The sequence below is a fragment of the Podarcis vaucheri genome (assembly GCF_965113315.1).
Source record: "Podarcis vaucheri genome assembly, chromosome: 18".
Taxonomy (NCBI): Eukaryota; Metazoa; Chordata; class Lepidosauria; order Squamata; family Lacertidae; genus Podarcis; species Podarcis vaucheri.
The window spans coordinates 8,625,534-8,637,748 of NC_138756.1; the positions used below are offsets into that span (position 1 = coordinate 8,625,534).

The 12,215-nt window shown below is 50.4% G+C and overlaps 1 protein-coding gene across 1 annotated transcript; it reads right to left on the minus strand.

Annotated features, from left to right (window-relative positions):
- Positions 1 to 228: 228 nt before the first annotated feature.
- On the minus strand, positions 229 to 11,524 carry LRRC25 (leucine rich repeat containing 25). Its single transcript, XM_082206633.1, has 3 exons — positions 11,430 to 11,524; positions 6,376 to 7,212; positions 229 to 491 (listed from the first exon to the last, which is right to left on the minus strand). Exons 2-3 carry the CDS (start codon positions 7,209 to 7,211, stop codon positions 347 to 349), a joined length of 981 nt encoding a protein of 326 aa, XP_082062759.1. The 5' UTR covers position 7,212; positions 11,430 to 11,524; the 3' UTR covers positions 229 to 346.
- Positions 11,525 to 12,215: the final 691 nt, after the last annotated feature.

The window sequence follows — 12,215 nt, forward strand, 5'->3', positions numbered from 1 at the left end:
AAGGAAGGAGGGAGGGAGGGAGGGAAGGAAGGAAGAAAGGAAGGAAGGAAGGGAAGAAGGAAGGGAGGGAGGGAGGGAGAGGGAAGAAGGAAGGAAGGAAGGAAGGAAGGAAGGAGGGAGGGAGGGAGGGAAGGAAGGAAGGGAAGAAGGAAGGAAGGAAGGAGAGGGAAGAAGGGAGGGAGAGAGGAGGAAGGAAGGAGAGGGGTGGGGGAGGGAGGGAAGAGGAAGGAAGGAAGCAATTGAGGGGGGGGCGTGTTCCACCAGAGAAGCATTGAATACACCACTTGCCATAAAACCATCAGATGCAATGGGGTGGGGAGCCAGCCGGCGTGGGGTTTTATGTGGGTCACTGATCAGGAACAATATAAACGTCTTCCTCGGCGTTTCCCGAGGGGGGTCCCCCGGTGTAGTTGTAATACAGATCCTGAGTGTTGGCATAGACGGGCTGGTCGTCGTGGGGGACGTCCGGATCGGGGCCCCCGGGGCTCATCCTGCGGACAAAAGGAAGAAATTAAAGGAGTGGGGTTTTGTTTTTGTGCCTCCCTCCCTAAGCCACCGGCTTCCTTTCTTCTACTTCAAGTGTTTGTTTTTAAATGAATTGCATGGTCCTTTGCTGCAGAGCGAAGGACCCATAGGAAAGACAAGGGGGTCCATGGGAAACTGAAATTCTGCAAAGGAGTTGGCCGCAATTTCTGGGACGGCATTTCTCCAAAATGTGCTTGGCGGGGCCATATCTGTGGTCCTAGACAAATTTGGAGCGGAGTCCCTAAGACGGTTGGATGGTGCCTTGTACGCCTCCTTCCGGCAACTTCTGCAGCCAAGCGGGTGCCAAACGTCTTGCTCTGATTTCCTTCGGACCCCATTTTTGAGACCAAGAGGGGGGGTTTGTCGTCTGGGAAGCCCAGGGCCTCCAGACACACGGCTAGGGCTTGCACCCCGAGATAGTCACCGCCGCTGCCAATGCAGCAGTTTGACTTCATGCCCCGGCGGTGCGCTCTGTCGCTTCTCGACACAACCACAATCAGAAAGACTGCCTCACCTTGTCCTATCTAGCTGTCCACACTGACTGACAGCAGCTCTCCACGTTTTTTTGGGTTGTGCGCAACCTCTTCCCAGCGGGACGCAGGTGGCGCTGTGGGTTAAACCACAGAGCCTAGGGCTTGCCGATCAGAAGGTCGGCGGTTCGAATCCCCGCAATGACGGGGTGAGCTCCCGTTGCTCGGTCCCTGCTCCTGCCAACCTAGCAGTTGGAAAGCACGTCAAAGTGCAAGTGGATAAATAAGTACCGCTCCGGTACCTAGTTCAGTTTCCCCAGTTCAGTTTCCCAGACATTGTTGGGAAGAGGTTAAAGGTAAAGGTAAAGGAACCCCTGACCATTAGGTCCAGTCATGACCGACTCTGGCGTTGCGGCACTCATCTTGCTTTATTGGCCGAGGGAGCCGGCGTACAGCTTCCGGGTCATGTGGCCAGCAGGACTAAGCCGCTTCTGGTGAACCAGCGCAGCGCACGGAAACGTCGTTTACCTTCCCGCTGGAGCGGTACCTATTTATCTACTTGCACTTTGACGTGCTTTCGAACTGCTAGGTTGGCAGGAGCAGGGACCGAGCAACGGGAGCTCACCCCGTCATTGCGGGGCTTCGAACCACCGACCTTCTGATCGGCAAGTCTGAGGCTCTGTGGTTTATTAAAAACTTCCCTGAACAGGGCTGCCTTCAGATGTCTTTTAAAGATAAGATAGCTACTTATTTCCTTCACATCTGAAGGGGGGGCATTCCACAGGGTGGGCGCCACTACCGAAAAGGCCCTCTGCCTGGTTCCCTGTAACCTCACTTCTCGCAGCGAGGGAACCGCCAGAAGGCCTTCAGCACTGGATCTCAGTGTCTGGGCTGGATGATGGGGGCGGAGACGCTCCTTCAGGCATACAGGACCCAGGCCGTTTAGGGCTTTGAAGGTCAGCACCAACACTTTGAATTGTGCTCGGAAACGACCTGGGAGCCAATGTAGGTCTTTTGGGACCGGTGTTATATGGTCTCGCTCCCAGTCACCTGTCTAGCTGCCGCATTCTGGATTAATTGCAGTTTCCGGGTCACCTTCAAAGGTAGCCCCACTTAGAGCGCATTGCAGCAGTCCAAGCGGGAGATAACTAGAGCATGCACCACTCTGGCAAGACAGTCTGCGGGCAGGGAGGGTCTCAGCCTGAAAGTCTTTCCCCAATGGTCAGGCTGAGCCTCAGGTGGAACATGACAGGTGCTGCAACTGAAACGTGCTTGATTTTAGTGTCGCTGCTGAAATTTGAGGCAACCTGCTTGAACCCGGTGCCTTCTGCATGCCAAGCAAGCACTCCGCCCCTGAGCCGCACCCCTCCCAGTTTCCTTGGAACAAGCGGTTGCGTTGCACCCTGCGGATTTGCACACACACCCAACCCCCCCATCTTTTCCTGTCAGCTCAGGGAGAGCAAGTTGCCCCATCGGAAATTAGCTAAGAACGTGAGCTGTCTTGGGATGGGCGTGTGACTCTCCCCCCACCTTTGGAACGGGTGTTCACAAACGCCCGGCTCGCAAGATCCTGTCTCAACGTCCAAGAGTCTCTGTGACTCAGCGACAATTGGAATTGCTAACCGTGGGAAAGAAAAATTACCGTATTTTTTGCTCTTAGCTCACTCACTTTTCCCCTCCTAAAAAGTAAGGGGAAATGTGTGCGCGTTTTATGGAGCGAACGCAGGCTGCGCAGCTATCCCAGAAGCCAGAAGCAGCAAGAGGGATTGCTGCTTTCACTGCCCAGGGATCCCTCTTGCTGTTCTGGCTTCTGAGATTCAGAATAATTTTTCTCTTGTTTTCCTCCTCCAAAAACTAGGTGCGTCTTGTGGTCTGGTGCGTCTTATAGAGAGAAAAGTACGGTACTCTCTGCCACCACAATGGACGCCCCTCGTTTTGCTCTGTTGGGGGCAGTGACAGGGGTCGGAACCACCGCTTTTTCCGGACCGAGTTTCGTTCCCCTACGCCACTTCTGACACCACCAGATTACGCAACGCACAGCCTTGGGTGACCTCTTAGCCCCGTCCAAAACGGACAGCCGTTCAACATCTCTGTGGCTTTCCCTCTCAATACATTCCTCTATAAGCAGTTTCGCTTACTATTCATTCCTCTCATTTCCCCAATCTGCTGGTGTTTCTACTGCAATTTTCAAAAAATAAGAAACGAAAGATCATCACGAAAATTCACCCGCCTTTTGCTGTAGACGAGCAGTTCTGCTAGCAGGTACACGTTTTCGCAATTTCTTCTAATGGGCTGCGTAATATTCTCAGGGATATATGCGTTTTGCTTGCTCTCCCCACAATATATGCTATTTTGGGGACACACTGGTGGGTTGGGTAGCGCACATTGCAAAATTCGGGTGCAAATTCTGAAAGCGGGGGATCTAAAAAGAGACCCGCTGGATCCGGCATCCTTGTCCTCACAGATGCCCTAAACTAGAAGCCCCACGAGGATGTAGGAGCCACTGACTTCTCCCACTCTTGTTCTCTACCACTCTAAGGTAGACTGCCTCTTTCATAGAGGCTCCATTACGCCTGCTTCTTGGGAGGAAAGCAATGACAAAAGCTGGACAGCATCTTAAAAAGCAGAGACATCACCTTGCCAACAAAGGTCTGTATAGTTCAAGCCATGGTTTTCCCAGTAGTGATGTATGGAAGTGAGAGCTGGACCATAAAGAAGGCTGATCACTGAAGAATAGATGCTTTTGAATTCTGGTGCTGGAGGAGACTCTTGAGAGTCCCATGGACTGCAAAAAGATCAAACCTCTCCATTCTGAAGGAAATCAGCCCTGAGTGCTCACTGGAAGGACAGATCCTGAAGCTGAGGCTCCCAGACTTTGGCCACCTCATGAGAAGAGAAGACTCTCTGGTAAAGACCCTGATGTTGGGAAAGATGGAGGGCACAAGGAGAAGGGGACGACAGAGGACGAGATGGTGGGACAGTGTTCGCGAAGCTACCAGCATGAGTTTGACCAAACTGCGGGAGGCAGTGGAAGACAGGAGGGCCTGGCGTGCTCTGGTCCAGGGGGTCACGAAGAGGCGGACATAACTAAGCGACTAAACAACAACAAAGCTTCCACCTGGGAGGCCCCCAAGGTCACATCCAGGGGGTTCGAATCTGGGGGGGGGCAGTGTCCTAGGGAACTGTCTCCCGCAACCTCCCTGGTTTTGTCTTGACTCACCTCCCAGGAACTTCTCCATTCCGGTCAAAACACGGCTTGCAAACTTGGGTCTCTAGCTTTTGCTGGGACTACAACTCCCATCATCCCTAGCTAGCAGGGCCAGTGGTCAAGGATGATGGGAATTGTAGTCAGAATACTACCGGAGGGCCAAGTTTTGTGAGAACCTGATTTAGAAAGTGGAAGAGAGGTGTCAGCAGACTTTAACTCCGAAGCAGGAAGTCCAGACTTCCTCCAAAACACTTCCCTCCAGCCCAGAGGTCAACCGAAGAGAAAAACCCAAATGCAAACTCTCCTAAAACGCTGACTCTTCAGCAATTTAGGCTGCGGCACCTGTGGAGGAGCTGGCTTTGCAGAAGAAGTTGAGGCCGAAACGAGATTTCGCTTGTGGTTTTTAAATGAGCGGCAGGGATCTCGTTCATGCTCCTCGCCTCTTTGCGGAAAAGCAGAAGGCAGCTGTCTTCCAAAAGCAACAAGCAAAAAAAAAAAAAAAAAGCAACTGTCTTATTTTCACAGTGCGTCGCGGAGCAGCGGAACTCACCGCCACAGGAAACAGGGGCGCCCGGCAACTCGGAGAGCTTTTAAAAAGGATCACACCACATGCACGAAGGAGCAAGGCTAAGCACGGTCACTAGCCGCAGTTCCTCAGCTGCTGATGGCATGTGGGTCTTTGTTTTTTCTTTTCTTTCAAGGTGATGTCTCTGCTTTTTAAGGTGCTGTCTAGGTTTGTCATTGCTTTTCTCCCAAGAAGCAGGCATCTTTTAATTTCGTGGCTGCTGTCACCATCTGCAGTGATCATGGAGCCCAAGAAAGTAAAATCTCTCACTGCCTCCATTTCTTCCCCTTCTAGACCCATATTAAAAACGCTGCGAAAATGCTTTTTTAAAAAAAGTTTTGAAAATATATTGAATTTGCCGTTAAGCCCGCCATTGCCATCTGTTTTCTGTTTTTATGTGACGTTTGCAAAATTGAAACATTCAGCAATAAATTAACTTATTTTTTGAAATCGTTTTCATTTGGTTTTTCAAATAAAAATTTATAACAATACCAGATGCGCATACATATAGAGAGATTTGTCTGAATCTCGAGACCCTTCCACGGGTCTTTTCAACTGCGAATTATTTCATAATCTATGTTTCGCACCTGTCCGTATTATCCAAAGTGGTTGTTACGTTACAAGAAATGTTAAAATCCTGCTAATGTTTTGTTGGTGTTTTGCAGCTTTGACCTTAGCCAGACCTTAGCAGAGCATAAGCAGAGTTCCAGAAAACAATCAGTTGCAGGCAGTATATTATTTATACCCCGCCCATCTGGCTGGATTTCCCCAGCCACTCTGGGCGGCTTCCAACAAAACACTAAAATACAATAACCTATTAAGCATTAAAAGCTTCCCTAAACAGGGCTGCCTTCAGATGTCTTCTAAAAGTTTGGTAGTTATTTTTCTCTTTGACATCTGGTGGGAGGAAGTTCCACAGGGCGGGTGCCACTACCGAGAAGGCCCTCTGCCTGGTTCCCTGTAACTTGGCTTCTCATAGCGAGGGAACGATGGAGGTGGAGGTGGGCCGAGGCCGTTTACGGCTTTCAAGGTCAGCACCAACAATTTGAATTGTGCTCGGAAATGTACTGGGAGCCAATGCAAATCTTTCAGGACCAGTGTTATGTGGTCTCGGTGGCCGCTCCCAGTCACCAGTCTAGCTGCCGCTTTCTGGATTAGTTGTAGTTTCCGGGTCACCTTCAAAGGTAGCCCCACATAGAGCGCATTGCGGTAGTCCAAGCGAGAGATAACTAGAGCATGCACCACTCTGGCAAGTATATACTGTATTTTTCGCTCTATAAGATGCACCAGACCACAAGACGCACCTAGTTTTTGGAGGAGGAAAACAAGCAAAAAAAAATTCTGAATCTCAGAAGCTGGAACAGCAAGAGGGATCGCTGCGCAGTGAAAGCAGCAATCCCTCTTGCTGTTCTGGCTTCTGGGATAGCTGCGCAGCCTGCATTCGCTCCATAAGACGCACACACATTTCCCCTTACTTTTTAGGAGGGAAAAAGTGAGTGTTATAGAGCAAAAAAATACGGTATATAAAAAAATCCCCCATTCTTCCTTGAAGTTTTCAGGAACCAAGAAGGCAAAAGTAAAACCATTTTTTAAAAGAAAAAGCTTACCTGCTTGTCGACGGCTTGCTGGCCCGCCGTTTGCCCTGCCTTGTTCCGGCCCCGTGGTCGATGTTTTCGTAGTTGGCGTGGCAGCCATGGCCCACTTCGCCCTGCGAGCCGGTGTGGCTAATGTACCGTGGCTGCCCGTGAACCCCCTCGGAGGCAGAGGAACCCCTCTTGCTGTGGCTGATGGCAGACGCCCCCTTCCTCCGGATCAGGAAATAAGCGAGTCCGGCGAGGAGGATCACAGCTACGATGGGCACCACAATGGCGGCATAGAGTGAACCGGGCGTGCCTTGGCACTGCTGGGCGTGGAAGTCGCTCACGTTTCGGGCCCGGCCTTCCGAGGTGAAGCACTGGCAGTCGGTGTCGGCGGAGCAGTTTTGGCAATAGGACAGGACGCTCTCCGACACGGGGCATTGGCAATCCACGGCGAGTTTCTCCAGGCAGCCATGGAATGCCCCGGTTGGCACCCAGCGGAGGTCGTTTTTCTCCAGCCACAGCTCCTGCAGCCCGGACGCATTGGCGAAGAACTGGGGAGCCAGCTCCCTCAGGCCGATGCCCGACAGGCGGAGCTTTCTCACCTTGGCGGCGCGGCTCAGGAAACCGTCCGGCAAGCTTCGGAGGTCGTTCCCAGACAAGTCCAGCTCTTCCACCCGGGGCCCCAAAGTGGCGTTGTCAGGGATTTCAGGGATTCCGCAGCCAGCGAGTGCCAGCGTATCCACAGAGTCCCGGAAGAACCGGGCCAGATTCTCCGCGGGGTGGGTTTGGTTGGGCAAAGGGCAGTTGGGGTACACGGGCCGGGCGAGGAGGCAGAAGATGGCGGTCGTCAGGAGTCTCCACATCCTGCGGAGACACAATTTGGAAAGGGGGAGGGGCTGCAGTGAATGTGGGAAAAGAAAGTTGGCAGGGGGTCCCATTGGCAGTGGAGACCCCTTCCCACCGTTCCCTGATCGGGCCCAAGCGTGGAGCCAATTTGGGTCAGTTCCCGCTTCACACATCTTAGCTGCGCATCATGGATTTGTGGCGCTGGAAGCAACCACAAGAGAATCCAGACTGGATTATTGTAACTCGCTCTACGTGGGGCTGCCCCTGAGACTGACCCAGAAACTCCAGCGGGTGCAGAATGCTGCAGCGAGACTCCTTACGGGGTCCTCACTGCGGGATCACATTCATCCGGTGCTATACCAGCTGCACTGGCTCCCGGTGGAGTACAGGATCAGGTTTAAGGTGCTGGCTTTAACCTTTAAAGCCCTATACAGCCTAGGACCCTCGTACCTACGGGACCACCTCTCCTGGTATGCCCCACAGAGAAACTTACGGTCTTCAAATAAAAAAATCTTGAAGGTCCCAGGACACAGAGAGGTTAGGCTGGCGTCAATCAGAGCCAGGGCTTTTTCAGCTGCAGCTCCAATGTGGTGGAACGCTCTGCCACAAGAGACTGGGGCCCTGCGGGACTTGACATCTTTCTGCGGGACCTGCAGGACAGAGCTGTTCCACCAGGCCTTTGGTCAGGGCGCAGCCTGACTCCCTCCTCTGGCAATCTGCACAGAATTTTTGCTTAATGGTTGCCATCAATTTGATTTTAATTAATTTTTATAATGAAATGTTTTTAGAATGTTGGATTATTCGACTGTTGTTAGCTGCCCTGAGCCCGGTTTCGGCTGGGGAGGGCGGGATATAAATATTATTATTATTATTATTATTATTATTATTATTTAGACAGACACCGTATTTTTCGCTCCATAAGATGCATCTGACCATAACACGCACCTAGTTTTTAGAGAAGGAAAACAAGAAAACAAATATTCTGAATGAAAGAGCGGATGTATGATTTTTGTGGTTCATGCTGCGGCCACAGACGTGGTTTGACGGTGAGTTTGGGGTAGCCCAATGCAAAAATCCTGAGGATCCATGTGGATCCGTGCTTTGTAACCGCGTTTTTGCGCCATTGCGGCCCCACGCAACAGTGGGTGTGTGGTTTTTTGGGTGCAGGCTATAGCCATGGACATGCTATGTGATCTGATGGTGAATTTGGGGTGACCCAATGCAAAAATTCCTAGGATCCATGGGCTTTTAGCTCCATCAGGTTACATACGCTTCAGGTTACAGACTCCGCTAACACAGAAATAGTGCTTCAGGTTAAGAACTTTGCTTCAGGATGACAACAGAAATTGTGCTCCGGCGGCGCGGCGGCAGCAGGAGGCCCCATTAGCTAAAGTGGTGCTTCAGGTTAAGAATAGTTTCAGGTTAAGTAGGGACCTCCAGAACGAATTAAGTACTTAACCTGAGGTAATAATAATAATAATAATAATAATAATAATAATAATAATAATAATAATAATAATAATTTATTTATACCCCGCCCATTTGGCTGGGTTTCCCCGGCCACTCTGGGCGGCTTCCAAAAAAATATTAAAATACTGTAATACATCAAACATTAAAAGCTTCCCTAACCAGGGCTGCCTTCAGATGTCTTCTAAAAGTCTGGTCATTGTTGTTCTCTTTGACATCTGGCGGGAGGGCGTTCCACAGGGAGGGTGCCACCACTGAGAAGGCCCTCTGCCTGCTTCCCTGTAACTTGGCTTCTCGCAGGGAGGGAACCGCCAGAAGGCCCTCGGAGCTGGACCTCAGTGTCCGGGCAGAACAATTGGGGTGGAGATGCCCCTTCAGGTCTACTGGACCGAGGTACCACTGTACTGAAAGATTTTCGGCAGAAGGTAACTGAAACCGTCCACAGAACCGTACGGAACAACCTTACATTTACAGAGCAAAATATCCTCTTGAATTGTATGCCCAGCAAGTTTCACCTTACGAAAAGGACAATACAAATGAACTCTCCGTGTCTTTAACCCAGGCATAGGCAACCTTCGGCCCTCCAGATGTTCTTGGCCTACAACTCCCATGATCCCTAGCTAACAGGACCAGTGGTCAGGGATGATGGGAATTGTAGCCCAAAACATCTGGAGGGCCGGCAGACGGAGATGATGGAGTTTTCGGAGCTAGCCAACCTAACCGGAAGAGTCTGTGACCAGAAGGAGGAGGAGTATCAGGAAGAATAGACAAAATTTAATTTATTTATTTAGTTAAACACGTAAAATTAAATTATTTGGAAATAGCTTGCAGGTATTTAATTGGCTTAGAATTTTATATAAGTTAAGTGATGAATCGATATGTTTAATTTTAAAATTAAAGGATATAAGGATGTTAATGTTCAAGTGAAATTTCATAAGAGCTTTGATTTAGAAAACCGTTAAAAGGAAGTGTATGGAAATTCAAACAAGGAGAAGCGAGGAAGTCACTTAGCAATGTTAATAAGTGTGATTTCAATAAGGTTATTGATCTATGCTTGTTTGTTCATCTGTTTGTTTGGTTTATAATTTTGTGAAAATTAATTTTTAAAAATTAAAGAAAAAGAAAAACATCTAGAGGGTCAAAGGTTGCTTATGGCTGCCTTAAGCACGGCAAAAAAAGGCTGATCCTGTTGAATTGGGAAAATAAAAATGCGGGTCCCTTCTACGACTGGATCAAAAACTTATACAAACTCACAACATATGAACAACCTATAAAGTAAAGGTAAAGGGACCCCTGACCATTAGGTCCAGTCGTGGCCGACTCTGGGGTTGCGGCGCTCATCTCGCTTTATTGGCCGAGGGAGCCAGCGTACAGCTTCCGGGTCATGTGGCCAGCAGGACTAAGCCGCTTCTGGCAAACCAGAGCAGCGCACGGAAACGCCGTTTACCTTCCTGCTGGAGTGGTACCTACTGATCTACTTGCACTTTGACGTGCTTTCGAACTGCTAGGTTGGCAGGAGCAGGGACCGAGCAACGGAGCTCACCCCGTTGCGGGGATTTGAACCGTCGACCTTCTGATCGGCAAGTCCTAGGCTCTGTGGCTTAACCCACAGCGCCACCCGCGTCCCTGAACAACATATAAACATGTACAAATTCAACGATACTTGGAATCCATTCTTACAAAGGCTGTGATAGGTTAACATCTGGTGAAGTGCAATTAACAACCTTGTAAAATAAAAATTAATAATAATAATAAACTGCCAGAAGCCTTGGCGTGAGGCCGGGGCCAATCGGAGATGCGTTACGCAATGATAGGAGAGCATGACATTTGCTGCCTGCGATGAGGACCTCATTCAGGAAGGTGAATCTCATACTCTTAAGGCAGCGGTGGTGTTTGGATTTGGCCCCCAAACTGCTCTCTCTGGCCCTTGAAAATCTCCCCCAGGTGCTGCGGAAAACCCGGAGAGTTGGTGAGTGTGGACAAGACTAATAAGGCAGAGTCCTCCGTTTGCACCAGCGGGAAGTAAAAGTCCCTCTCTGTTCCGCCTTGGTCAGACCACACCTGGAATACTGTCTCCAGTTCTGGGCGCCCCATTTTAAGAAGGGTGCGGACAAGCAGGAAAGCGTGCAGAGGAGGGTCAGGAAACCAAGCCTGATGAGGAACAGTTGAAGGAGCTTGGTATGTTTCTCCCGGCAAAGAGGAGATACGAGAGCCCCTTTCAAACATCTCAAGGGCTGTCACACGGAAGAGGGAGCAAGCTTGTTTTTCCCCTGCTCTGGAAGGGCAGGACTCAAACCCAGGGCTTCAAGTCACAAGAGAGGAGATTCCGACTCGGGTGGTGGACTCCCCTTCCTTGGAGGTTTTTAAGCAGAGGTCGGACGGCCGTCTGCCACGGATGCTTTAAGCTGAGATTCCTGCCCTACAGAAAGCTGGAGTACGATTCTATGATTCTGTGGTTATTCGGGTTCATGAGGACTAGGGCCTTGGGACGCCTTCACGGGAAGGATCACAGCTCACCCTTTGCACATGGGAGGTCCTGGGTTCGACTCCTGACACCTCTAGGTCCTGGCTGGCGGTGCCCATCCACCGCCGCCAAGCCGGGAAACCCGGGACAGCTGCTGCCGGTCTGTGCCGACAACACTGACCCAAATGGCTCACATGTTGACAGTTTCAGCACTGACCCCCCCACCTCCCTCCAGGGCAGAGAGGCCCTCAATTCTGTGCTTAGCGCCCCCCTCAACCAACCCCCCAAAACAGACCAGCCCTACCTGCTTCCTGCAGAGATCTCGGACGTCTGCCTTCTGCCTCGGGACTCTTGCCATCGCTTGTGGGGAGGGGAAAAAGGAGAAGCGCAACTTCCCTCTTTGTGGGGCGGTGGGGGCCAGGCAGGAGAGGAAATACTAACAGAAAGGAAAGTTTGTTCTGGGGAAACCTTACCTTGCTCAACCCGACAAGCCAGGCAGTGTTCAGACGCCCTCCAAGAATTGGGGGGTTTTGGTTTCGGGGGTTCTGAGCTATCTGGGATAGCTGCGCAGCCTGCATTCGCTCCATAAGACGCACACACATTTTCCCTTACTTTTTAGGAGAGAAAAAGTGAGTCTTATAGAGCGAAAAATACGGTATATACACACGAGTGCAAAATATGGTCTGAAGCTCAGCATCAGAAAAACGAAGATCATGGCCACTGGTCCCCTCACCTCCTGGCAAATAGAAGGGGAAGAAATGGAGGCAGTGAGAGATTTTACTTTCTTGGGCTCCATGATCACTGCAGATAGTGACGGCAGCCACAAAATTAAAAGACGCCTGCTTCTTGGGAGAAAAGCAATGACAAACCTAGACAGCATCTTAAAAAGCAGAGACATCACCTTGCCAACAAAGGTCCATATAGCTAAAGCCATGGTTTTCCCCAGTAGTGATGTATGGAAGTGAGAGCTGGACCATAAAGAAGGCTGATCACCAAAGAATGGATGCTTTTGAATTCTGGTGCTGGAGGAGACTCTTGAGAGTCCCATGGACTGCAAGAAGATCCAACCTCTCCATTCTTCAGGAAATCA